This window comes from Berghia stephanieae, chromosome 9 (genome assembly GCF_034508935.2).
Source record: "Berghia stephanieae isolate SIO BIC M18660-M18661 chromosome 9, UCSD_Bste_1.3, whole genome shotgun sequence".
Classification (NCBI taxonomy): domain Eukaryota; kingdom Metazoa; phylum Mollusca; class Gastropoda; order Nudibranchia; family Aeolidiidae; genus Berghia; species Berghia stephanieae.
The window spans coordinates 4817715-4845628 of NC_088368.1; the positions used below are offsets into that span (position 1 = coordinate 4817715).

General features: G+C 35.5%; 2 protein-coding genes across 2 annotated transcripts; one reads left to right on the top strand and one right to left on the bottom strand.

Annotated features, from left to right (window-relative positions):
* The first annotated feature begins 335 nt into the window (after window positions 1-335).
* LOC144979540 (queuine tRNA-ribosyltransferase accessory subunit 2-like) lies at window positions 336-14465 on the top strand. The gene is made up of 11 exons (XM_078926252.1): window positions 336-549; window positions 1092-1173; window positions 2173-2236; window positions 2579-2683; window positions 4642-4812; window positions 6570-6669; window positions 7705-7793; window positions 8569-8669; window positions 10767-10913; window positions 12670-12795; window positions 14278-14465. The coding sequence occupies exons 1-11, from the start codon at window positions 429-431 to the stop codon at window positions 14390-14392; spliced, it is 1221 nt and encodes a 406-aa protein (XP_078782378.1). The 5' UTR covers window positions 336-428; the 3' UTR covers window positions 14393-14465.
* Window positions 14466-17101: 2636 nt separating this feature from the next.
* Window positions 17102-27801, bottom strand: LOC144979542 (abasic site processing protein HMCES-like). Its single transcript, XM_078926255.1, has 8 exons — window positions 27429-27801; window positions 25571-25707; window positions 23785-24009; window positions 22801-23293; window positions 21360-21440; window positions 20997-21062; window positions 20274-20386; window positions 17102-19063 (listed from the first exon to the last, which is right to left on the bottom strand). Exons 2-8 carry the CDS (start codon window positions 25588-25590, stop codon window positions 18952-18954), a joined length of 1110 nt encoding a protein of 369 aa, XP_078782381.1. The 5' UTR covers window positions 25591-25707; window positions 27429-27801; the 3' UTR covers window positions 17102-18951.
* Window positions 27802-27914: the final 113 nt, after the last annotated feature.

Below are 27914 nucleotides of genomic sequence, written 5' to 3' on the forward strand. Positions count from 1 at the left end.
TATTATTATTATTATTATTATTATTATTATTATTATTATTATTATTATTATTATTATTATTATTATTATTATTAATACTATTATTATTATTATTATTATTATTATTATTATTATTATTATTATTATTATTATTATTATTATTATTATTTTATTATCATCATTATCATCATTTATTACTCTCATTAAGTATTGCCATCATCATCCTAACTATCATAATCCTCGTCGTCGTTGCTGTTGTTGTTGTTTTGCTTTGTTATCTCTTGTTTTTAATGATGGATAATAATAATAAAAGTTAATCTTATATTTAACGGAGCGTTTACTGCCAAAACTATCTGACTATGCCAGCTTTAATCTTTATGATTATAATGTGTGATTTCGATTTTAGAGTCGGCAAAAGGCTGTAAGAATTGTTTTTATGAGTTTAAAAAATGAATTTTAATGTTGAACTTGTTCATGCGTCAGGTGGACGATTAGGAAAAATAGTGCAAATTGCTAATGGAAGGACTGTAACGATCGACACACCCATGTGTACTTTATTTACCAAAGGAGGTTTGTTGCCTTTTTAACTTTTTATTTTTATTTTTGATGGTTAAGTTAAGTTTAAGGCTTAAGGGAAGGGTCTGGCCTAAGTCTACTATTAGGTTAAATATATAAAAATGCTTATGATCTCTGTCTCTAACGTCTTTAGTTTACTAGAGACTAGAGGCTCTTCCACTTTCACTTAGTAGTACTAAGTGAAAGGGGAAGAGTCTCTAGTAAAGTAAAGACATTTCATTAGAGACAGAGATCATCAGCATTTTTATATATTTATAACTATAATAACCTATTAAATTTATGTTAAATTGCCATGTCATCCAGCGCCTGTCTGCCTTAGCTTCATATGCACTTCTTCTTTGACTTTTACTTGGACAAAAATGAATCACTTACACTTGTTCGAATGGAAAGCACTTTGTGATAGACAAACAGAATCAACTCAAACGCCGAAATTGAAATTGTTCCTGACTCACATTTTTAATAGCAGTTTCATTCATGCTACAATCATCGTAAGGAAACGTTAAATAATATTTAACATATTTCCATTTCCATTTCAGGGAGCGTACCATATCTGAGCCTCAATATGCTTGAAAGGGTCAAATTTATTCCAGAAATTGCCACCATGAGTATAAATTCATTGTATGTAATTTCTGTTTATTTTGCTGTCTCCCCCTTGCTCATTATAGATCATCTCTCTCTCTCTCTCTCTCTCTCTCTCTCTCTCTCTCTCTCTCTCTCTCCCTCTCCTCTTATTTCTGTCTTTCTCTCACGCACACACACACACACACACATACACACACCATAAAGAACACATTCATATACCAATAATCAAATTACATTCCATTTGTTATTTGGTTGGAGTTTTTAATTATTTAAAAAAAAGTATTATTTGTCAACGAAAACATTATAATGCCTAAATATCTGTTAAAGTTAAAGGCTGCAAAAAAAACTATTTTTAAATGCTTGTTTTTCTATGTCCTGAAAAATATTGTTTGAGTGTCCATTGTGTTGCGTTCACATGCTCTTTGACTTTGGTCCATTATTGTTACGAGCGACATCTCCATCAGCATTATGGATAAAGAGGAGTCAAATAAATAATGCTTTGTTGTCATCCAAATTTTGAACTCTCCATCTCTCTATATTGCAAAAGTATTTGTCAACCAAAAATTATAAAGTTTGAAATTCATTTTCAACAAGATAGAATATGCCCAAGCACACCTGTAAGGTATTGGAACTATCTTTCGTTTAAAATCATTTTTTAAAGAGCTAATAGGTTTTAAAAACCTTTAAATGCTCTGTGAAACGTGTATATATAGATACAGTTTTTCAAAGTTGAAAAATGAACAGTCATCGTTAATTTGACACTTTTGATGATGATATTTTACTCTGATACATTTTTTTCATGGAATTCTATTTTTTTTCCTTTCTTTTTTTATGATATAGCAAAACGACCAACATTTCCTGTTGATGTAATTTCCCCTTATTTAAAAAAAGACTTCGCTTAAACCGTAATCTAACTACACTACAAAGGTAGATCACTAAGTCCATTTGATTACCAGTTTTTACTGCTTTGTCATGCTTTTTGTTTTTTTATTTAATGTAATATCTCATAGAATTATATCTTTTCCTTTATTTTAGTGTGGAACATGTAGACAGTTTACGACAAAGTGGGAAGCGACTTGCTGAGTTTACATCAATGAAGGTTTGTGTCCATTGTTTTTTTGTTGTTTGTTTTTTAAATAGATGTTATGGCCAAAAACATAGAAAAGAATTTTAAATTATAATCATTGTGGGCTGACCAAGATTTTAGTTTTAGAACTATTTTTTCTAGATATCTATTTCCATTTACCAACCACTGCATGTCATCTTTTTTCATCATATTCAATGATTTAGATACGGAGGGAATCTTCTTTAAATTATTTAAAATGTATATTGTATTCTTTTTCACATATGGAAGTTATTATACTCTAGATGAATTACAATTATAAGTGATGATAGTAACCTCTCAATTTGTTCTTTTTATTCTTCTAATGCAACTTTTCAGAATAAGCTCATATTCTCATCCCTACACGATGCCAGTCTTCCCCTCCAGTCAGGCAAAAATGACAAATCTGGTGTTGCTGTATGGGGCAGAGGTGGAAAGACTATGGTAGGTCCTGGTATTTCCTTAGACTCTTCATCCAATGTAAGACTAGAAGATAGAGTTTTAATGTTGCTGTATGGGGCAGAGGTGGGAAGACTATGGTAGGTCCTGGTATTTCCTTAGACTCTTCATCCAATGTAAGACTAGAAGATAGAGTTTTAATGTTGCTGTATGGGGCAGAGGTGGGAAGACTATGGTAGGTCCTGGTATTTACTTAGACTCTTCATTCAATGTAAGACTAGAAGATAGCGTTTTAATGTTGCTGTATGGGGCAGAGGTGGAAAGACTATGGTAGGTCCTGGTATTTCCTTAGACTCTTCATCCAATGTAAGACTAGAAGATGGAGTTTTAATGTTGCTGTATGGGGCAGAGGTGGAAAGACTATGGTAGGTCCTGGTATTTCCTTAGACTCTTCATCCAATGTAAGACTAGAAGATAGAGTTTTAATGTTGCTGTATGGGGCAGAGGTGGGAAGAAGACTATGGTAGGTCCTGGTACAGTGCAACCTCAGGTCCCGATTTTTTTGCTATATGTTAATAGTAATAAAAACCCAAAATAGCAACATACATTTTAGTAAAACCCCTGTTTAGCGACATCATTATAACAATAATCGGCAGTTGAAACTGATGCTTGATACCCGACCATCATCATCTCATATTCTTAACCAATAAATAACCCTTTTTTCCTCCTAATGAGATCGCTTTGTTACCGACCAATCAGAACACACGTTTACTTCATTGCATGGAATCAGTGCTGGTTCATATGGAACAATAGCAAAAGAAGTTTATCAGTGGATGGAACTCTCAAGGTTCCATTAACCTTCCCTGTTAGCAACCTGTCTGAAGTCAGTGGAAGTTAACTGATATCAGGCAATGCCATGCCCAATGGGGGCAATTATGGATATTTATGGTCTTATAATTTGTTGGAATAGCCGGGAAAGCAGTAACAGTCTCTTTCACTTTTTTATTTTCATTTGAAAAATCAGTTGTTTTTCTAATCAGTCCAAAATTGATATTATTGTGGTTAATACCTGTTTTGTTTTTTGTTTTTTTTAAGGATGGGGGGGGACGGGTATTCTTTTTAAATATCTCATTGCTAGTTGTGGATCTACTAATTCTAAGTGATTGTAAATTTTGGTGCATTTAAATAAAAATTTCGGTATTCAAAACATATCAGCATTATCACATGGATTTTAATTAAAATCAAAACTAGATGTGTGCATCTGTGTTCTTGTGCGGTACATATTGGCACTTGATTTTCTTGATTTATTCTTAGTTTTGTTAAATTACATTCCAGCATTGTTTACAATCAAAACAATGACAATACACATTGGAGAGTGAAAGTGTAACTGGTATACCCTTGTAAAACAATTCTTTCAGGCACTGGTCCGTGCATCACATTGTTATGCATTCACAGGTCTACTACACCCCCTTTTTGCACCATCTCGAAAACCCTGGAATAACGACACCCCTGGATAATGACATAATTTTCCAGTACCGGGCGATGTCGCTATCCAGGGGTTGTACTGTATTTCCTTAAACTTTTCATGTAATGTGAGACTAGAAGACAATTTTTTAATGTTGGATGAAAGCTTCTTTGATGTCAAGTCCATATTCAATTTATAAGAAAAATTACAGCTCGTTTCTTCATTTATATATGAGGACTTTTGTAGAGGAAAAAAATGTCTTCAAAATATCATTGAAAATAATTTAACAGCTTAGAGAGCTGAAAGAAAATTGGCCATCTTCGTTTTTCAGAGATATTTTTTTTAGACAAGCCTTTATATTTCTATTTCTTATTTCAAGGAAAAAAGGTTAAAAATAACCTTGTCATTTATTTTGTTTTGATTTTATCAGAATTCCACTTATATTTTTAGTGACCTTTTTTTTTTTTCAAATATTTAATTTATTATTATTAGATCAATATTTTTCTGCAAATCTCTCTATTTAATTTGCAAATTAAAGTTAGATCCAGCAACATACATGAAAATTCAAGAGGCAATCCAGCCAGACTGGCTTCTGGCTCTGAGTGACGGGGATACCGATGTGGAAAGTACGGAGAAGAGGGCAGGGAAAGCTGTGGATAGAACATTGGACTTCTTGGATGAAATTGTATCGGCAAGGGAGAAATCTCAGGTATAGTCCGTTGCCTTTGCATTCTTACATACTTAACATTTTTCAAAAACTAGAGGTGCCTAAGTGAGCCAATGAAATGGAGAGAACAATAAAGGGAGTAAATGTGACTCGTATGTAAGGAACCAACACAAAACAATTGACGAAATATATATATACATATAATATATATATATATGTGTGTGTGTGTATAATATATGTGTATATATATATATTGAAGAATACTAGACAACACCTTCCCCCACCCCCGTCCCACTACCTTATTTATTCCCATTATCTTTCTCCATTTTGGCATTTTCCTTTAACAGCAAGATTGAATATCCTTTTACCGCGATTTCACTCACTATTAACATCTGTTTACAACCATAGATCCAATTATTTTCACTAACGGAGCAGTTAAGTCTTCAATGAAACTAACAAATTAGGATGCAGGCACTGGGATCAGATGTCTGAAGAATTGTGCTTGAAACAGTGCCAGTCAAAGCAAGATAGAAAAATACAAGGAAAAAAAATCCCCAAAAATTACTCTTCCTCGACAGTCTGTGAAAACTGATTTTTTGGGTTGTTTTTCTGTTTTTGAAGATGTTTGATGGTCTTACAATTGTTACATTTGTTATAAATTAATTAGTTTACGTCTTTGTTTTAATTCAGTTTCAAGTATTTTTTTTTAACAACCAAATTACAAAATAGTGATAGTCGTTTATTGGGTTATTTTTCACGCAATGTGTTGGTCTTTTTCCAACTCCAGGATAACCTTTTTCTCTTGTAGAAACAAAGTTGAGACATCAAGTTATTAAAATATATCATACAGGCGAAGCCAGGCTTTGTTGTATTACACATGTGTCCATGTTGGTAACTGTCAGAGATGGCTCACTGCCAGCTTATCTTTAAATTCCCCCCCCCCCCCCCCCAATTGTGACCCATCGTCTCAAAATAGTATTATGTCAGGATGAACCAGATGCAACATGCACACATTTGCAGGTCTGGTAACTGAATGCAATCATGGCCTTGTTTTAATGTTGTATTGGAACATATTTTGTGTTGGTTTGAAAGTATTTCTATTACAACAATGGGCCCATAACGATTTGGGTTATCAGATCTGCAAATAAGTATGCGTCTGCCAAATGCTATAAAATCAACTTAAAGCAAAATTGATGATGAAAAATATGAAAACTTAGTTTTTATCACCTTACAATAACTGTGTTCATCCTCCCCAAATATACAAATAAACTTAAATCAAGTCTGATATTGTTGGCTTCCATTTTGATTTTAAGTATCTTAATCAGTCCAGCATGTGTTTTACTGATGCTTGGATTTGGTGGGAGGAATGTGCATCTGAGGCCCTCAAGACGTGGTATGTTACTGTTTCATTGGGGTGTTGACATAAGGGGCTGAAAGGAGACGTGTCTTTTTGTTATTTTACTTAGATGGCTGTTGAGTGATATGTGTTGTGTTCTTAGTTGAAAGATGATGTTTTGTTTGGGTTTTCTGAGTTTATTTAGGTTATTAGTCTTTACAGGAGTGGTCATATGGGTAAATATACATCTACCCGTCATGCTTACTGCCCAACTGTTCATCCATTCGTCTTACTTATTTGTTTTGATAGTTTTGTTATGCTGTGTCTAAGGATACTGAAATTGATGATTTTAAAAATGTTGATCGAGTCTGTCTAGTCCGTCAAAAGTGGCAGAGATACGTATCTATGTTATGCTTAAATGTTTGCTAGGAACCTTAACAAATTTTAACGTTCCTCCCTCCAGGTTTTAAAGAGTTCCAGCCTGATAGGAGTCTTGGTTGGTGGGTTTAGTGAGAGGCACAGACAAAGGAGTGCCACAGAAACATCAGCTCGGCCTGTCCATGGTGAGTTAGGTTATAAAAGTAAATCCTTCAGAGTCATATAAGGCCTATGAAACCAGCGTTCACTCTGGTCTCTTTAGTATTAAACAGACAGTGGTAATTGCTTGCTGCCCTTTTGAAGGATGCTGGTCTATTGTTGAGTATTTTCTGACAGGTTTATCAGACCCAGCTACCCAATCATTTCTAGGTGGATAGGGGGAGGGGAGGGGAGGGTCAGACAAAAATCTTGACAGCATTCATAATCGATACCCTGCTCTCTTTTTGTGTTAGACGAGGGCTCTACTGCTGGGCTAGTGGGACCTTCTAGTTCTAGTTAGGTAATCCATGTCATTTGTGGATATTTAATAAAAAAAATTTTTCCTAATTGAGCTTTTATATAGTGCAATATCCACTGAACGTGCTCAAAGCGCTTTACAACACCGACCAACAGCAACAAATAAAGAACGAGACATGGCGCCTCTGGGGCGATAATACAAATAGTTTTTAGACAGAGACAATGCTGTTAACCGCCAGGTACTCATTCGTGATGGTTGCACCAAGATATTTGAACTTTTTAACTTATTTGATGATTTCCCCTTTCCTGGTGAGGTGAAAAGATAGACCTTGGTTTTGTTTGTTAATGATCATGTACTAGGTTTTCTTGATGTTCAGAAAAAGTCCCTTTGCTTCGCTACCACCCACGAATTTGTCAAGCACAAAAAGTGCCTCTAAGGAAACTCTCTAAGTAGATTGTAGACAAGAGCCACTTTAGTATTTTGCTTAATACCTTTTTGACTTTAACACTACAGTGGAGTCCTGATGAATCAACACCGTCAGACCAGAAAAAAATATAAAGCAAGGTTGACTTTATCCACTATCAATGGAACACACTTGGATAAAAAAAACAGAAAATTTGGGACCAACTGAGGTGCTGATTTTATGCGGATTCTACTGTAATTTGAACTTAGCAAGAATTGAGTTTTCTGTTCAGATTTCAATGTAAAAGGAGTCGTTTGAGTAAATGACTCATTGTATCTTTTTTTTTTTTTTAAATTTCAGGATTCCTTCTTGAGGGTTTTCAAAAGGGTAACACAGAAGAAAGCTTGGTTGACGACGAATCTTTCCAGAAAATTCTAACCAAAACAATTGTAAGCATTTTCAGTTTGTTATGAATGATGTCATAAGTCAAACCAAACTCTTTCACATGAAGCTATATGGGTCAGTGTTTGAGATGGTTAGACTTTAAAATCTTTCATTATTACCTGGGCTTGGAAGAGCTGGAATACTTTTCCACAATTTGATGATCTCAAATCTGATATATATTATCATTGGGTTTCTATGTAAATTTACTTTTGTTGTAATACCTATAGATTTCATTTTCAACATAATCTAAGCTGCCCTAAAAATCTTACTTCATACTGCCCTCACTTGCCATTTCCTGTATTTATTTATTTTTTTTAAATAAATAAAATTCCATATATTCATCCCATAGAGGAAATTTGTTTGTGGGGTCTATGCCAAGGGAAGACTAAAATAACCCAGGCATCAGCTGCAGTGCAGAGCTGCAAATTGAGCTAGGGCGAGGTGAGTTGCTCATGACCACACAACGCAGTGGCAGGTGATCGAACTAGGTACCTTTCAGGTACGAAGCAAAGATCGTACTGCTGAGCCACGCTGCCCCCTGTAGTCATGCAGTTCAATGCATCCTTCAAGTTCACACGCATATAATCTTTTACATCATGTCGCTATGAAAACATGGATTTAAAGTCCTCGTTCAAGTTAATTGAGCTGCACACTATTACATTTTTTTTTGGAAAGAGTACAATATATATAAATATAAAATGTTATTAACAATTTTGACAAAAGTTTGTACTTTTTCAATATATATATATATATATATATATATATACTCTCTATTTTCAGGGTTGCCTTCCTGAGAATAAGCCACGCCTCATGGAAACTCCTTGGTCTCCTCTTCAAGTGATAAAGGCTGTCAAACTGGGTATTGACGTCTTCTCCAGTGCGTATCCTTTACAAAAGATATTTAAATTTGGTAAAAAGGTGAAATCTTACTATGGATGGTACCGTATGCAATTAATTAAAATGTGTACTAGTCTGCCTGCCAAAACAATTGTAACCAACACGCATTAGAGAGAATCTAGTGATAACTAATCACCTCGCTGGCGATTTAAAAACAATAACAAAGAGCGGAGAGATGCCACCTACAGTTCATTCTTTGTTGTTGTTTTTAAGGGTTTTACAGTGCTTGCAACAAATTTAGGTCATATCAGTGGCAGTAAAAAGGAAGAAAATAGGATGGTAAAAAGTTCTAGAATTGCAATTAAAGTACCCAAGAATAAGCAAGACAAAGGGGAATTGGTTTAAATAGGGAAGATGTAGATTCCAAGAGCACACTATCAGTGTACTTAGTTTGAGATCACTAAATGTCTCATTCAGACAAAAGCACAGGTACCCATCAAGAGGAACACACTCAATTGTTTACAAAACATAGATATGTAAAAGGAAAAATAATATAGTGCATGACAGAGATTATGATTTGCAAGGAAAAAAATATCATCTCCCAAAACTAACTATACATTTGACTTTCCCTCCCAGCCAGGGTATCCGGTTAGGGCCAGGACAAAACCAAACAATCTCATTCCAAGACAAAGACAGAAAGCAAGTTGGAAAACAAATATAAGGGGATAGAAGACAGTATGTACCCACCCCCATGTCTGCTATGGGAGGTCAGGAACCCCACCCAGATTTCATTCTTTACTACATAAACAGACATTGCAACAAAATGCACAAGAGAAAAAAAACAACAACAATCCTTGAGAGCCTCAACAGCAATTGATCTGGAATTTATCTTGGTTTCTATAGCATTTAACGTACAAGAACTGCATGTCCCCGTTGGATGTGATGCTAGTCTTAACACATAGCACTTTCTCCCACATCTTACCTTACATACCAAAGCCACCCAATACTCTTCAACAGTCGTAACGTCACTTCCTTCCAAATGACGCATGGTAACTTAGTAACACTGGCTCTAAACTATCGGAACAATGGTGGACGCCCGTATGAAATATTTCTCTGGCGAGCATAAAAGCGGATCCAGAGGAAAAAAAACATAAATTTGATCATGTTTTGACTTTTACACATTCTGATCACAAGACATATGAAAAGTTCTAGCCAGAATGAAGAATAAAAAGTAATGATTTTCATGTTTAGAACCAAGATGGGCGACGTGACATCAGACTACTGAATCCAATTGCTGCTGGGTGGATAGGGAAGTATAGAAAACGTTAACTTCAACTGAATCAATACTGGTCCATTTGAGAGGCGAGTACTTTACCAACCACTGAGCTAACATTACTCCCAGGGAGGCCAAAACAAGAAATTGAATTTTAATTGGTGGAAGATTTCCTACTTCACCTGGAATTCTATTTATTTTTAGAAATGGATTTTTTTTCTGCCTCTAGATCGCCCAACATAATAAGGTTGTGAGGCAATAGGTCACATTTGTTTGTTTTGTTTTGTTTTGTTTTTAAGGATTTTACGGCGCTTGCAACACATTTAGGTTATATCAGCGCCAGTAAAAAGGAAGAAAATGGGACAGTAAAAAGTACTAGAATTACAATTAAAGCATCCAAGAAAAAGTAAGACAAAGGGGAACTGGGAACAAATAGGGATCAGATGTAGATTCCAAGAGCATACCATCAATGCTCTCAGTTTGAGATCACCAATAAGTCTCATCCGGACACAAGCACGGCCCCCACTAAGAGGAATACACTCAAATGCTTACATTATAAATTAGAACAAATATAATTATACATAACAGAGAGATGATTTACAAGGAAAAAAATATCATTTCCCAAAACAATAACTATGCATTCGACTGTTTCCCTCCCAGCTCATTCCAAGACAAAGACAGAATGCAAGTTGGAAAACAGATATAGGGGGATAGAAGACACAATAAGTACCTCCCTGCCCACTATGGGAGGTAGGAACCCCACCCAGTAGGTCAGATTTCAACATAAGTTTCAGGATTTTTGAATTTGTAGGAAATGGATTGCAGGTGTATTTAATAATGTTGTCAAAGCCTTGACCTATTGTACTAGCTACCCTCACACCCTAGCAGAGAAAGGACATGCAATGACAGAAGACTTCAGTTTGCCTCAAACACCTGCCCCTAAGTCTGGAGAAGGGGAAAATGGAGAGGAGGTTGATACCAACCAATCAGCTGTCATGGACCTCAACGATAAAAAGTGAGTGGTTGTAAAAGAATCTTTGTTAAGGTGGCTGTCGTCATTCTACCCTTTTCTTTGTTTTTAGAGGTAATATGGGGCTTGTGACACTAACAGGTGCGGCTATTTGGTCTTGTGGTAGGACACTCGCTTTCGGATCAGAAGGTCCTGGGTTCGAAACTTGCTCGCGCATAGTTGAGTCCTCTCTCACCACACTCAGGGGTGTAAAATGTGTACCTGGCCCCGTTAACAGCGTTATCTATGTAGGAATAAAAAATTGTAATATCGCCTAACAGGCATCATGTCTCGTTCTACAAGTTGCTTGATGCTGTTGGTCAGGGACTCCTTGTAAAGCGCTTTGAGCACATTTGGTGGATAATGCCCTATATAAAAGCTCAAGTTTTTTTAACAGGTCAGTTCAGCGCCAGTAAAAGGGAATCTGATAAAGTGGAAATGTTATAGATGTGAAGTTAAACGCATCAAAGAAAAAGCATGATAAAGATGTCTGGTTCAGTTAGGGAACAAAAGATTCCATAAGCAAGCCACCAAAGTCCTATACAGGCATAAAGAATCTCAATATGAAGGATACACTCATGTTTTGTTTGTTTGTTGTTTTTAAAGGTTTTACGGCACTTGCAACACATTTAGGTTATATCAGCGCCAGTAAAAAGGAAGAAAATTGGATATCGAGTAAAAAGTTCTAGAATTATAATTAAAGCATCCAAGAAAAAGTAAGACATAGGGGAACTGGGAACAAATAGGGACCAGATGTAGATTCCAAGAGCATACCACCAATGTACTTAGTTTGAGATCACCTATGAGTCTCATCCGGACCCAAGCACAAAATCCAACAAAGAGGAACACGCTCAAATGCTTACATTATACATTCAAAATAACAAATATAATAATACATAACAGAGAGATGATTTACAAGGAAAAAAATATCATCTTCCAAAACAATAACTATGCATTTGACTGTTTCCCTCCCAGCCAGGACTGCGACGAGGGCCAGGACAAAACCAAGTAACCTCATTCCAAGACAAAGACAGAAAGCATGACGGATAACAGATATAAGGGGATAGAAGACACAGTATGTACCTCTCTGCCCACTATGCGAGGATACACTCAAATGTTTAGAAAATACAACACATTAAAAACTAAGACTTAAAACTAATAACAATAATAGTACATAACAAAGAAAGGATTGACAAGGAGGAAAATATCATTTCTCAAAAAAGGGTACTCTACATTTGATTGTCTCCCTCCCAGCTAAGGATCCTTGCCAGGACCAGAAAAAAAAGAGCAATTTCAAAGTCCCAGGTTTGAGAGTCTTCTACCAAGATGAGCGTAATTTTAATCAATCAGTATTTGAAGTAAGAGTTTTATGGCCAAAATATGAAAATGTGTTTTTCCAAAGGATGGAGATGGTTGAATAGGAGTGTGATCAGAAATAGTAATAGACAAATTGATGGGTTGGAACTGTAGGATACCTACTTCATTTTCTTCAACACCATGTCCTTGGAGAAATACTTTCTACATATTATGATGATGATGCCGGTTTGTTTGTTTTTTGTTTTTAATTTTTTTTTTTTTTTCCGATGACTACTATGTTACTAGTGTGCATCTGTGTAAGTGTGTCTATGTCAATATTGTATTGTTATAAATGTGTAACCAAATGACAAATTGCCACTTTTTTGAGGACAATAAAGATAATAAAGGAATAAAGGAACCCCACCCAGTGTCTAGTCTTTGATTGTTTACATCTTTCCCAATGCAGGTTCTTTGGGGACTTCAGCCCGGTGCTAGAAGGATGCCATTGTTACACATGTGCTACATTTACACGCTCTTACATCCACCATCTACTCAACACATCAGAACTGTTGGCTCATGTGCTCCTCACCATGTAAGGCTTCTTTTTGTATTTTTTGTGTTAAGGATGTGGATTGGGTGTATCATTTTACCTGTTCTTCTCATTCTTAGCGTCTATAACAAACAAGCTGTTTCGTTAGATTTCTCAGACATTACTATGAATTATGAAGTTTGCCGTGTGGTTTGATGGTTGATGTACAAACACTTTTGTAAAGCGCTTCTGAGCACGTTGAGTGGATATTGCGCTATATAAAAGCTCAAGTTTTGTTGGGGTTTGTTTTTTTTTCAAAATGTAAATGTGTAGCAGTTTCGAGTTTTATATTAGATTTAAATGTGGTTATATCATAAAATTATGAGCAATATGGAATTTTTTTTTGTTTGTTGCTTTAGGTCTCTTCCAACACAATTGAGGTTATATGAGAGACCGCTGAAACAAAAAAACAAGCAATCCAACAAAAATAGTACAAATGTCAATTAAAATCATAACCTAAAGATATCATAAGCTAAATTATAAATAACCAAGAACAAACAGGCAGAGGATTTACAGGAAAAAAAATATCCCCTGTCAAAAATACAATCACAAACCAAAGAAGCAGGATAGGCTAGTAAAGAGAAGAAGAAACGACATCACTATCGGATCGTACACCCATGCGAACATCATAGGTATATGACTCAAGGGTGATGCTCCCATCCAACCACCCGGAACTGGCTACTTTTCCATATTTAGTCATTGACCCAGAAAATTGCAGCTCAATGCCACTATAAGGGCATTCCATCTGTATAAGCGGGATCTTCATTAGGGTCCTCGTGCGGCCATGTGGTCTTACACTCGGTTTCGGATCAGAAGGTCCTGGGTTCGAGTTTCACTCGGCGCAGAATTGAGTCCTTGGAAAAGGCTCTTTACTCACATTCTCTCACCGTACAAGTGTAAAATGAGTAAACTTGTCCGTTAACAGCAATATCTCTGTCGGAAAAAAATTGTAATATCGCCTGTCAAGTGTCATCTCTCGTTCTGTATATTTTGTGTTGCTGTTGGTCAGGGACCTTTTGTAAAGTGCTTTGAGCATGTTTAGTGGATATTGCGCTATATAAAACCTCCAGTCTTCCATATTGCCCTACAGTTACGATGTTCACCAAATCTATTTCAGTTGATTTTTTTTGTGTTATTTTTTTCCAATCATTTTTTAGGCATGACTGTATTGGTATCAGTGGATTGCTTAGAAACTCAATGACTATTTACAATTTGCATAGAAAGCACCTGTGAAAATCTTCATACAGTACAAAGTGATCAAAAACTGTAATCCAAGGCTTTTAAGTTAGAAAAGACATTAACAAAAGTTTCTCGCATGCAAGTTAGGAAAAAATAATTTGAAATATATGAATCAATGAGGGTTTGGTTGATCTTGTTTGATACAAGTTTGAATTTTTATGTGTTTTTCCATTTTTTAATATTTGGGGGTTTTTTAAAACTTTTTGACAACATACTTAAGTTGTATATAATATCTTTTTCTTCCAGCCACAACTTTGAACATTACTTTCTATTTTTCCACACATTACGAGAAGCGATGAAAAGTGACAGAATAGGAGAGCTGGAAAATAAGTTATCAAGGCAACAGAAGAAAGAGAAGTGATAAAAATGATTTTATACAAGGCTGGAGGAGAATATATACGATCAATAAAAATCTGTTTAAAAAAAAAACACCCAAACTCATGCTGTTTTTTTTTTTTACTTATTACATTTTATATAAAAAGATGTCTTCTTCAAGTCAACACCTTGGGACAGTACCGTCAACTGGGGCTACTTAGGCCACCTGGCATAACTTAGGCCACTTACTGAAAACAAGATTGCTTATTTTAAAAGATAAATTACATGAGCTTTTATCTTTTAAATAATTAGAACCCAATAGATCTAATCAGCACTCATGAATTTAACATTTTAAAAAGCAACCTTTTTTATTCTACAAAGTGGCCGAAGTAAGCCCGGTTGACGGTGTACATTTTTTTTGGACTGAAAGTGAGTTCAACTCTTTCTGTAAGAATCTAAATACAGTAGAATCTTGATAAAGTCAAAAAGAGTGTTGACTGTATGCAGATTCCACTGTATACTGGCTTTATCCATTTTGGAATAAAGTTTGCTATTTCTATCTCTGAAAATATTTCAGGCTGAAGTACTGCAAAGCGTGATTAAGAGCCAAATTTCAGATCAATTTGTCCCAATTGCTGAAAAACAAACTTGATTTAGAAGTGCTTTCTGGAGTACTATCGTCTACTGGCAATGTAGATATTTTTCAAGCGGTTCGAGCCCCACTTCAGGCACTTTCAGTTTTTTCCTTGGGCAAGATTATTAACCCCCAATTTGCTCACTTGGATAACATGGGTGATTCCTGTTGACATCAGACATCTTGTTTGATGAATTACTATATTCCTTCGTGGAATGCCTAGGCGACGATATTTTATGATTTTGTGCTGAAAAGGCATAATTAGATTATTATTACTCTTCCTAAACAAATCCTTGTTGTCTGTCTTAAAACAGAATCTTCAAGGACTTGAATTCAGTGTTTTGTTTTGTTTTGAAGGGTTTTACGGCGCTTGCAACACATTTATGTCATATCAGCGCCAGTAAAAAGGAAGAAAATGGGATAGTCGATAGTTCTAGAATTACAATTAAAGCACCCAAGAGAAAGTAAGATAAAGGGGAATTGGGAACAAATAGGGATCAGATGTAGATTCCAAGAGCATACCATCAATGTACTTAGTCTGATATCACCTATAAGTCTCATCCGGACACAAGCACAAGATCCAACAAAGAGGAATACACTCAAATGCTAACATTATACATTGAAGATAAATATAATAATACATAACAGAGAGATGATTTACAAGGAAAAAAATATCTCCCAAAACAATAACTATGCATTTGACTGTTTCCCTCCCAGCCAGGAGTCCGGCCAGGGCCAGGACAAAACCAAGTAATCTCATTCCAAGACAAAGACAGAAAGCATGTTGGAAAACAGATATAAGGAGATAGAAGACACAGTATGTACCTCCCTGCCCACTATGGGAGGTAAGGATCCCCACCCAGGAATTCAGTGTTGTATTGGTTCCAGGTGGAAAACCTCTATCACAATACCCATCACTGCCTATAGCCAGATATCCATTTGCACACAATTTGAGATCGGCAATGTGTGAAGCATTGCTTACCCAAGGCCACAATGCTGAAGATGAAAGTCAATATCATGATCAACCATCCACCCTTCACGTATCATGCCGAATTTCACGAGATTTTGTAAGCAAGATTAGTCATGTGTACCAAATCTCTTTGCTCCTCATAATGTACATATACAGGGAGCGATTTATTGAAACAATAGTTGTTATTTCCAGCCAACAAATTTTTGAAACATTATTTTAAAAAGTTTAAAGTAATTATTTTAGGTTATATCAGCGCCAGTAAAAAGGAAGAAAATGGGATAGTAAAAAGTTATAGAATTACAATTAAAGCACCCAAGAAAAAGTAAGACATAGGGGAACTGGGAACAAATAGGGATCAGATGTAGATTCCAAGAGCACACCACCAATGTACTTAGTTTGAGATCACCTAAAAGTCTCATCCAGACACAAGCACAGGTCCCAACTAAGAGGAAGACACTCAAATGTTTACCAATCATATAATATAATATGTAAACTCAACATAATACAATGCATAACAGAGAGATGATTTACAAGGAAAAAAATATCATCTCCCAAAACTATAACTATACATTCGACTGTTTCCTTCCCAGCCAAGGAGCTCCGGCAAGGATCAGGACAAAACTAAGTAATCTCATTCCAAGACAATGACAGGAAACAATTGGGAAACGGGTCTGGGGGGATAGAAGACACAGCATGTACCTCCCTGCCCACTATGGGAGGTCAGGATCCCCACCCAGAAAGTAATTATAAAAGTCAGGTTTTTAAGAGTGTTAAGAAATGTTATTCTGTATTCAGTGAGGAGTACAGTACTTGCTGGATTCTCGCAGGCTGAATTCCAGTACTCTGGAACTGAGTGACCAAATATAACATGAGCATCAGCTTTCGGCATGCTCTGGTTTTTTGGCTTCTCTAAATGGTGTGCTAGAATCCATTGAGTACTGTAGTTGACAATTTTAAAATCACTGTATAATTTTTTGATGGACATTGAAATGGTCAACAAAATAATGATGATTGAAGAACTTTCAGTGAATTGTGAAAATACATTTGCCACAACACTTATGGTTTATATATTACATTATATATATATATACATATATATATATATATATATATATATATATATATATATATATATATATATATATATATATATGTTTATATTGGGGGGGGGGGGGGGGAGGATGGATTTGCAGATAATAACTGAAGAATTGAGAAAACAAGTATAGAATTTGTATAAATATCAAGCTACTCGACAAAATAAAAATGATTTGACTAACACTTATAGGTAATGGAGAAAATGCATTTTCTTGAACACTTGTAAACTATGCCATTTGGAGGTATACAATTTATTTTTATTCAGCTAGAGAGGTTTTGACAAATTGAAAGCATTTTCACAATTATATTTTGAAAGAAAAGGCTTCCATTTCTCAAAAATTGTTTGAACTACAGTGCAACCTCGATATAACGACATCGTCGGGACCGGGAAAACGTGTCGTTATAGAGGGATGTCGTTACAGAGAGGTTTCCTATGTGTGTATATCAGGAGGTGTTTTGGGTCTTGTGTAGTGAATGTATACTTTTTCATTTTCCCTCTGTAGTTTATCCGGGCTTGGGACCGGCAATGAATGGAGAGTGGACAAAGGATTTATAAACAGTCCAGTGTTGACCTGTCACAGGCATTCATTGGGTGAAAGGCGAGCCTTCTGATTTGTGAAAGGCGAGCCTTCTGATTGGCTGCGGTGTTGTACAAATGTGACTATTGATTGGCTGAAAAAGAAGCGTTTTCATTGGCTACAATAAGAACTAGCTCTGGGCTTATTACGAGTAGACAACATACATAGAATGGAAGATACCACTTGTAATAGTTACGAACAATTTCATGGTAGACAAACACCTTCAAGGTTTGTCGGACCAGAAATGTCGTTATATAGGGGTTTTGCTGAAATTTACGTCGCTATAGAGGGGTTTTTATTACTAATGATATATAGTAAAATAAAATGGGACCTGAGTACCATGTCGTTATACAGGGAATGTCGCTATAACGGATGTCGTTACATCGGGGTTGCACTGTAATAAAGTCTGATGTGTACTGTCATGTCAGCTGCTCGGGAAAATTGAGCAATTAAAACAATATATTTATATATAACTGTATAGTGTAAGCAACATCTACTTTGTCAACAAAATAATAATGATTGAAAAACACTTTTGGTGAAATTAGAGAATGTCATCACTACTTTGCTAGTAGCTTCAGCACTTTGATTTAACATATAGAGCTGAGAGTGAGAGAAGAAACAGCAAAAATTACAAGATCTTGTTGTGGCTTATTATTTTTATAAAAATGTAATGTGTAAGTGTAAGATCTTTTACCTTCATTAAATTCACAGGCCTTATTAAATAAACCTCAAATTTGTTTTCTTCGTTGGGATTTCAATAATGGACAAACGTTAGGGATAAAACCAAGATTTAATAATATCCTCCTTTGTAATTTCTTAAATTGCCAAAAAAAAATATGGAGATTCACGTGCAAGTCATTATGATAAAGCATTACATTAAAATGTAATTTTTTTAAAACCAAAAACATTATTACACTTACACACACACACAAATATGTCTCAAAACCTATAAAACACAATAACAAAAACAATGTAACCATCATTAATATCATCACCGTAAAATTCAGTTACAGCAGTAAAATTCAGTCTTTAATGCAACACTTAGAAACGTCTGCTTCTAATGAATGTCGTCACTAATACGAATTAGCAAAACCTCAATCTGGGTTTTCAAAACATGCCTTTGCCTTCAACATGGGATATAACATAGGACATAAACACAAAAGTACATATTGGTTGGAGAAAAAGATAAAGGGAGTACATTTGACTCATAAATAAGGGAACAACACAAAACAAACGACGTCTCGGCCTTTGGCCTTTTTTAAGTAAACACGAAATATATCTATTGACTCATTTAGGCACCTCTGGTTTTTGGTATATATTGGTTCCATCTAAATCTTGGCCTTTTTACCAGGTGCTGTACCTGTAGTTGAGGAGGCCTGACCTCTTTTCAGCCAATTCATCATCATTTGGCCACTCCCAGACAGTTTCTGCTTTTCTTCACTGTTGAGAGGGAGAAGAAGAAAAAAATTAATATTTATTTCACTTGAGGTTAGGTCTATAAAATTTCAATTTTGAAGACAAACCACGAGGCTTTTAAAATTCTGAAAACATCTGCCTTTAAAATATTATGATGAAAATAATGGGACTACTTCTTTTATACAATATCCTTTACTGCCTATAGCCTGATATTCTTTCATACATAAGTTTAAGGAAGGGCTGCTAAGTCCAGAAAGTCAGAATGAGGGACGGAATACACATACACACTGCCAAAATTAAATAGGGACATTAGCCCTCAGTACACAATAATACTACAAATTGGATGTAGTTTAAAATATCTCGGTTATTGACCCAAGTAGTGGGTGCACCATATAATACCTTGGTCATTGACCTCCTAAATTACAATATTATTTGAAATCAACTACATACACTTTGAAGAGACTAATCTAGACACACAAAATGTGTATTGATTGACCATAGAGGATGATATCACACGTCATATTCTCCTAATACTAATAACTATCAACAACTCGGCTGAAATGGGGGCCATGAGGTTGTGATGTGGGACACTTGGTAAATACTGCTAAGGGGTTATGGGCCATGCAGAGTACTTTTAAGAAAATGAGCTGGCCTGATCGAGCCACCATCATGGTCTTATTAAGAGAAGATCTGAAAACAATTTGTATTGTAGGTCCAGAAAAGATTAATTTTCGTTGAGAGTCATAATTTTTTGTGAAGAAAATGCAGACTTTATGTTCATTGTCTGTAGTAGGTCTGTAGATATTGAAACAGGTTGCTCTCTGATACCACAAAACAAATCAATAACACTAAGAATTTTAATATTGAGAATTTTAAAACTATTAGCCACAAAGAAAATGGCTATGTGGTCTATTGGTATGACACTCGCTTTCGGATCAGAAAGGTCCTAGGTTCAAGCCTTGCATAGTTGAGTCCTTGGAAAAGACTCCTTACTCACATTCTCTCTCCGTACTCAGGTGTAAAATGAGTACTTGGCCGTCAACAGTGTTGTCTCTGTCGAAAAACTGTAATATCATCTAATAGGCATCATGTCTTGTTCTACATGATACGTGTTGCTGTTGGTCAGGGACCCTTTGTAAAGCGCTTTGAGCATGTTTAGTGGATATTGCGCTATATAAAAGCTCAATTTTTGTTGTTTGTTGGGGGTTTTTATTTTATTTTTATAAACGCTAACCTGAGATCAACCGGTTTTAAACAGTCCTGAGATTGGTAGTGCGAGTTGTTGACATTTTTAGACACAGGGTGACTGGTTAGACATTCAGATTTTGGCTGGATCAAACTGCTGGCCTGAAGGTAAATGAAATAAATAAATGAATGAATGAACATTGATATTATAAGTGTCAACTTTCAACTGGCCATAGGCACATTACGACACAAGGTCTATGTGTTGATATAATATGAGGGGAAAATTTACAAACAAATAACACATTATACTTTTCAATATCACTCAGTATTGTAAAATTTGTCTTAAAATAATTATTGAAAACTGGTGTATAATCAAGATCTAAAGATAAATTTTTGTAAAGAGTTGCTACCATGAAGATCTATAATTTTCTTTGTTGCATCCAATACTCCAAATCTTTCCAAAATTTAGAACACAGTCAAAGCAGTTGTCCACTTATTACCAAAAATTGAAACAAATAAAATTGACGTTTCCAATCCTAACTTGCGTGAACAAATGAAATGAATATCTAGAGAAGTTTTCTGTCTTGACACAAATTCAATTTTCAACAGGTTACAATGTTTTTGTTTGGTTTGTTTTGTTTTTTACCTGTTACACCTTGATTTCTCAATAATATTTTTTTTTTAAATTTCTTTCATTAGAATACATTAAAAATAATCCAAAGTAGACAAGATTTGAGAATTATTTTGGTCCGTAATTCTCAATTTTTCCTACCTGAGTCAATGGTATTGTTGAAAAGTCTAGCCAGTCACAAATTTCTTGGTCTGTAGTTAATACAGCCTGCAAAATAACATAGGTATTGAGCATTTTAAAATAAAGGGTGTTTTTTTTTTTTATAACTACCTGATAAAGAATAGAAATAGCTTAAAAACTTGAAACGATAGAAACATCTAGTTTTTTGCATATTTTATGCAAAAATTGAAAGAAAAATAAAAAAAATATGTAAAAGCATAAGTTTTATCTTTTTTAATATTTGCATCAATTAAAAAAAAAAATATTATTGATATTTGGAAATAAATCATTGACTACACAAAGCTACTCTTTAAATGAAAACTGGACAAAGAAGACATAACTTACTGGCATCCTATGATGACACCAAGACATATCGCTGGAGGCAGCCACAGTGATGATACTGTAGGAATATAGCGGGGCGGATGCCTAGGATGAAAAATTATATGCAATTAATTCAAATACAGAAAACTACCATAAATTATCTGTTATTTGAGTAGTCAACAAAGAAATAACATTTTTTAAAAATAATATATTTCCTTATATCTGTCTTACTTGCGTGAAATGCACCATATCTAAAAAAAAAGTTAAGCCCATTGCCCACACATAAGAATTAATATATATTCATAGTGGTTTTCAAAAACTACCTAATTCCGTTCTTTCCCATTTTGAGATATTGAGGATTATATCCCCTAAGAGTTCTCATTCAGTCTATCATTTTATCATATTTAAATTTCAATTTCACACAAATCTAAGGAAATTCTTGTGCCATTTGATGCTTAAAATAAAGTTTACATTTCAATTTATCTCATGGATAGAAAATCTCAAAAAGTAGAAAAATCGAATTAACGAGTTTTGGAAAATCAGTCTTCATATATATATATATATTGATCAAGAAAGGGAAGGAGAAAGATAGAGAAAGGAGAGAAAGAGAGAGAGAGAGAGAGAGAGAGAGAGAGAGAGAGAGAGAGAAAGAGAGAGAGAGAGAGAGAGAGAGAGAGAGAGAGAGAGAGAGAGAGTGAGGGGGGACTCAAATGAGTATTGTCCCTACAGATCATTTCAATATGGCCCATCAATCGCAGCCATTATCATTATATTTCATGACCTTTACCGGTCTGGTGAAAATATACACGATGCATGAGAGACAATCTCTTTTTATTGTAACTGATAATCATGTACGATCCCTTGACTGTAGTTACTCATTCACAATTGAATTGACAAGGGTGAGGAGTGAATAATACAAGGGCCAAAATTATTATCATCGCGGTCACCTATGCTAAATTGATCAGGTTGCCTGATGTGAGATGATATCAACTCAGACAAACTTACATACAGTACTTGCTGGATTTGAGCATGTTCATCCTGGGAGAAGCCAAAAAGCGTGCTAGAATATGAACATGCAGAAATCTAAGGCTCGTGGGAGGTACTTACTCCTCTTTCGTGTTTCATAAACACACAAGGTAGACAGTAAGGAGCGCCAGTGACTTCTGTCTTCTACCAGCTTCTGGACCTCACCCTAGGTCCAACCGATGGATATCATTTCTCTATCCACCTATCCTCTCCAAGGTTCCAGTGGTCTTCCCCTAGTGTGATTACCCTGCAGTGTCCTTCTGAGCGCTGTTTTTGGGATTGCTCCCTCCATCATCCGACAAACTCATGGGAGGTAACAACGTATTGTATAGATAAAATTCTGTCACCCAGCCCCAGGGTGCTGGAATTTGACAAATTTACAATCACCAAGTACTGTACATATACTTGTATATAAAAGTTAACAATAGTATTTACTTACATGAGGTGGCTGCCACACATCGTAAACTGCTGCACAAGTCAACAATTTGTGACCAGACCAAGATTCTGTGTTTTCTTCTTCAGCAATAGAATCAGCTTCTTGAGTTGGACCACCGGATTTGTTTTCATTCTTAAAATGTGGACTGTTATCACAACTACTACTACTACTACTACTATTACATTCCTGCTTCATTGTAGAAATCTTGATATTGAAAATATCCTTGCTATCATTTTCTCCATGAGAGTTCTGTGAGATTTTTCTTTCTTTGTTGTATTCTGTCAATGGCTCCATTTTTACTTCTGTTTTAGTTTGATCAAGTCTTTCGACGTCCTTATGAGAAAGAGAACTTGTTAATTCTGCAGTATTCTCTGATTTAAATTGTAAATTTTCGTCCTTCCTGTGGACACTCATATTTTCCATCTGTAAATCTCTTGGAGTGAACTGGAAAAAGTAAGGCTGCTTTCCTGATGACGTGGTCTTCCATTCGTAAAATCTGCAAAATATGCATTTAACAGAAAAATTCAATATCTGCTCTAGCTAAGTCGAGTGGCACACTATCACACAGAGAAAGAGAAAGACTCCTGCTTCATGTACACAGACAGGCAAAATTAGTTTTAATATTTAAGTTTCAGTATTTTAAAAAAAAAGATCATAAAGCCCCAAGATAATCGAGATGTTTTCCTTGCACAGAAGTTTGTCCTGCATTTTTGAAAACTATAAAATTGTTCAATACTATTATACATAATAATCAAATTTTAACAAATTAGTAAGTTTCTCAATACCAGTCTTGTGCACTTTTCATGTTATAAGCATTGTGTTCTTCAGCAGGTACTTTCAGCTAAGCTCTTCCACACATTAAAAAAAAAAATTAACAAGATAGAGTAATTTAGGACGAATGGCATTGGTTTCAGAATGTTGGCCCATCTAAATTCTCACTTTTCTTATCAAGTCATATCTAAAAACATAAATAACTAAATTCCTCACCCGTCCATGATGACTACACAACGACGCCCTTGCTGCAAAGGAATTTTGAATGTGGCCTTATCCAGCATGCTTTCCCCTCTGCAGTTGGACGTCTTGAAGGAGACTTTACTGGGACTGTCCTTGTGCCATCTGGGAACCAAGCCCCATTTCATGGGCATTATGACATGGTCCACCTCTGACTGGCTTGCAACATCCTTGAAGTGCTTACTGGACACTAAAACTGGTCTGAATTTTTAAAATTAAAAAAAAATAGGGCAGTCATAATAAACATTTCCCAACATTTGGCATTTTTCAAAGATTCTAAATAGGTGTTTGCCTTATTCCAATATATTTATGTCGCAAATAAAAATATCAAGTGTCAACAACATTTTATAAACTTTAGATTCTTATCACTTACATTATTCTCCACATAATTTTAAAAATAATTTGTTAACATCTAAAAAAAAAAATTAATAAAAGTCACGAGCAATAAAACATAATAAATTAAATAAACATATTATCAACAATACCTGTAATTATAAAAAAATATAGATGCAATGAGATAATAGGGGGAGAAAAAGACTTAAGAAGTCAAAATGCTTCCCATCTCCCTCATTCAAATTTTGGAGACTCAATAGCTCAGTTGGTAGAGCACGTACTTCACAAGCAAAGGGACAGAGATTGGTCCTCGATGCAGTCAATATTTTTTTACAAACCACCTGGCTTGGTTGGGTAGCTAGGTCTGTTAAATCTGGTGTAAAATACTTTTGTGACAGACTAGTGTCCTCACAATCAAAAAACTTGTTAAATAATTACACCTCATTTAAGCTTTTTAATTTTCTCCCTGAAATCTCCCCCCTCCCCCATAAAACAACTAAAACTGTGACAAGACACCTGATTCATTCTTCGAGTTTTAAATTAAAACTATATTACAACCGAGTGCTAAGAATGAGATGTTTTTTGTTTTTTTTAAGTCATTATGAATACTCAGTCATGTCAATAAGTTAATAATTAGAACTACATAAATGTCAAATACCAACACACGAGTAATCACTAAGAAAAATGTATCAAATATAATATGGCCTAAAGGCCTTTACATATTATTTACTTGGAACTTGAATTTGAACATGATGGGATAGTCAAGATGGTATCAATGATGTTGATATGAGCATAAATGTGAATAAAAATTTAAAAATAATAATAATAATAAAATTCCCTTTATTCATCCCATAGGGGAAATTTGTTTCTAGAGTCTATTCCAAGGGAAGACTGGAATCACCTAGGCATCAGCCGTAGTTTAGCGTCGCAAATTGAGGTAAGGCGAGGTGACTTGCTAAAGGCCATACAGCAAGCAGCGGGTGATTGAACTCAGTACCTGTTGGGTATGAAGCAAACACCGTACCACCAAGCTATGCTAATAACGAAATGAATTAGATGATAACAATTGAGAAAATATTCACAGGTATGAAACTTGGGTCAAATTTATATGTTCTCAGGAGGACAGTGGATGTTGTTTCTTAATGTAGTAAAAAACCAAAATTTCCGACCATACGTCTTTTTTACCTAAAAATCACTTTCAAGCAACTGTTCCACCTTGACATAATACCGTTTTGAGGCAGTAGGTCACACCTATCTTTGAAAATAAAACATGATATTATAAAATAAATATGAAATTTAGGCAAATAGAAGTTAAGTGCCATGAATAAAGTGTATACAAATTTGGATCTGAATGCAAATATTATTTCAGTAATAGGTAATCAATATTTTAAAATAGAACAATTTTAAAAAATTAAATAAAATATCTTACGAGAATGACCCTGGTGCCATATTGTAAGAGGTCTTATACTGCTGTCCACCTGGTGCATCTTTCCATAAAGGACGTCTACGCTTTCCCTTTGTTCTTTGATAACAACAAGCTTTCACTACATCTTCAGGGCTAAAGTGCTGGGGAAAAATTTAGCATGAAATATAATTTACTTTTCTCCTGGCATACTCTTGTCATTGAGGTTGGAGAAAGACTGAATTTATATTTAAAGAATTGACTCAATTCAATTAAAGCGTGAGTCATTGTGCGGCCATGTGGTCTTGTGGTATGACACTCCCCTTTGGATTGGAAGATCCAGGGTTCAAGCCTTGCTCATCACATAATTTAGTCCTTGGAAAAGACTTTACTCACATTCTCCTACCGTACTCAGGTGTAAAATGAGTACCTGGCTGTTAACAGCATTGTCTCTGTCTGAAAAAATTGTAATATAACCCAAGAGGTATATCTATCATTCTATATGTTATGTGTTGCTGTTGGTACACACATTTTGTAAAGTGCTTTGAGCAGTTAGCGGATATTGCACTATATAAAAAAGCCTAAAGTTTTTGTTTTTTTTACAAGTCATTCAGTATGAACTGGAATCAATTGGAATACAAGTAGGAAAATAATCCTTCAAACCCAGTGGGCCCATTGAGCTGGAGTTCATCCCTGCCTCAAGTCTCTATAGGGAATGAGATTAGCGGAAGAGTAGTGTCCCTTGGTTGGACGTCACCCATAGTCTGTGACGTCACCGGCGGAAAAGTTATTAGAGAGAGAACGTCATGTTGGTTGTGCGCATGCGTCTCTCGTCCTTTTGTCAAAGCCCGACCTATACTGCCTTTTAAATAAAACGCTCAATGCCCAAAGTCATATTATTCTCCTTTCTTTGCACTTTTTCGCGGCCGCAAATGGCAAAATATAAAATGTAGAGATATGTCATTCATGTATCTTTTGCAACACGCTCATGGCAAATCAAATAAATCTTCCAATCATTACACAAAGACACTCTTTTTTCTATGCGAGGGCAAATTGATTGTCAACGTTAACAATTGCGACTACAATTGTAATCTCCCAAAGACCACGAATATTTAGATCTAGAGGTAAGTTTTGTTTTTTAAGGAGCTTGCAACACATTTAGGTCATATCAGCGCCAGTAAAAATGGAGAAATTGGATAGCAAAAAGTTCTAGAATTGCAATTACAAAGTACTCAAGAAAAAGTAAGACAAAGGGGAATAATAGATCACCACTTTTACCGCTTTTGAAGGTAATCTTCGGGAGTTCTAAAACGTGACTTGCTCGCTCACTCGCCCTCCTACCGACTGACAACTGACAACTGAGAACGAGCAGCTTCCCCACCCCCCACCCTACCACGCTTCACTTTCGAGCCAGCTTCCACTTTCGACATTTCCTGTGATTGCGCACGCGCATTGTGGGAGGAGTCCGAATTGCCACAGGAAGCAATTCAGACTTGGGTCCGAATTGCCACTTTGAAACCTAAAATAATAGAATAACCCTCTAGTAAAAAACAAACACTCCAGGGCCTTTACTAAAACCTATAACGGGCCCCTTATAACTATAACTAACCCGACCTCCAGCTAGACCTAATAGAAAAACAAACAAAAACAAACCCTATGACTTATGACTAGAAACTATGACTGCCTTACTTGTTGCACATCTTGATATTGACAAATTGAATAAAAATAAACGATCAACGGTGAAAATACTAAGTAATTGAGAGAAATGCTAGACCGAGGAGCTTACGGAATTTCTCTGGGTTGTTTTTTTTAAATTCACATCGACAATTATGCTGCGTGTCTGTTAATTAGGTTCAATAAATTAGACAAGAAGGTGAGAACTAACCAAGCTGTTCTGCCGCACATGAAGAAGACAACCAAACAATGTATTGCACCCAGTCCCATTTCGCTATCGACTACGACTACAGCCACAGCAATAAACTCCAAATCAGAATTGACCTGTACTACTCAATCTTCTGGTAACTCTACACATTAGTTATCTCGGTCCAATAAAATCTGATAAACTAAGCATCAGATCGGCGCACAGAACTTTCTAGCAGTCTTTCTAGATAGTATCTACTTTCTACTTTCTCGAAGTTTTTCTAGCAGACACCAACCCGCGGGCCTGTTTTGTACGTTTTACTTCCAGGTGAAGGGAAGTGTTTCAATGTGATTAAATTGTTAAGAATCAGTGATGCAATGCGGGATTGTCAGGTAGTTTTTCGGGCATTAAGAACAAAGTATTTAAAAAGTAAATCATTCAGCCAAATTTGTTTCTTTCAAGACTGCATAACATTTTATGTTGGAGGAGAGAGATACCCCAATCCTTTTA

Excerpts from the sequence above, each read along its gene's own strand:
- LOC144979542 (XM_078926255.1), bottom strand. The coding sequence starts at position 25,590 with ATGGCACCAGGGTCATTCTC. Across the intron at positions 23,294-23,784 it reads TGTGTAGTCATCATGGACGG|ATTTTACGAATGGAAGACCA; the intron begins GTGAGGAATTTA and ends CATATTTTGCAG. Across the intron at positions 19,064-20,273 it reads TTAAAACCGGTTGATCTCAG|TGAAGAAAAGCAGAAACTGT; the intron begins GTTAGCGTTTAT and ends CCCTCTCAACAG.
- LOC144979540 (XM_078926252.1), top strand. The coding sequence starts at position 429 with ATGAATTTTAATGTTGAACTTGTTCATGCGTCAGGTGGACGATTAGGA. Across the intron at positions 4,813-6,569 it reads CGGCAAGGGAGAAATCTCAG|GTTTTAAAGAGTTCCAGCCT; the intron begins GTATAGTCCGTT and ends TCCTCCCTCCAG. Across the intron at positions 10,914-12,669 it reads ATGGACCTCAACGATAAAAA|GTTCTTTGGGGACTTCAGCC; the intron begins GTGAGTGGTTGT and ends TTCCCAATGCAG.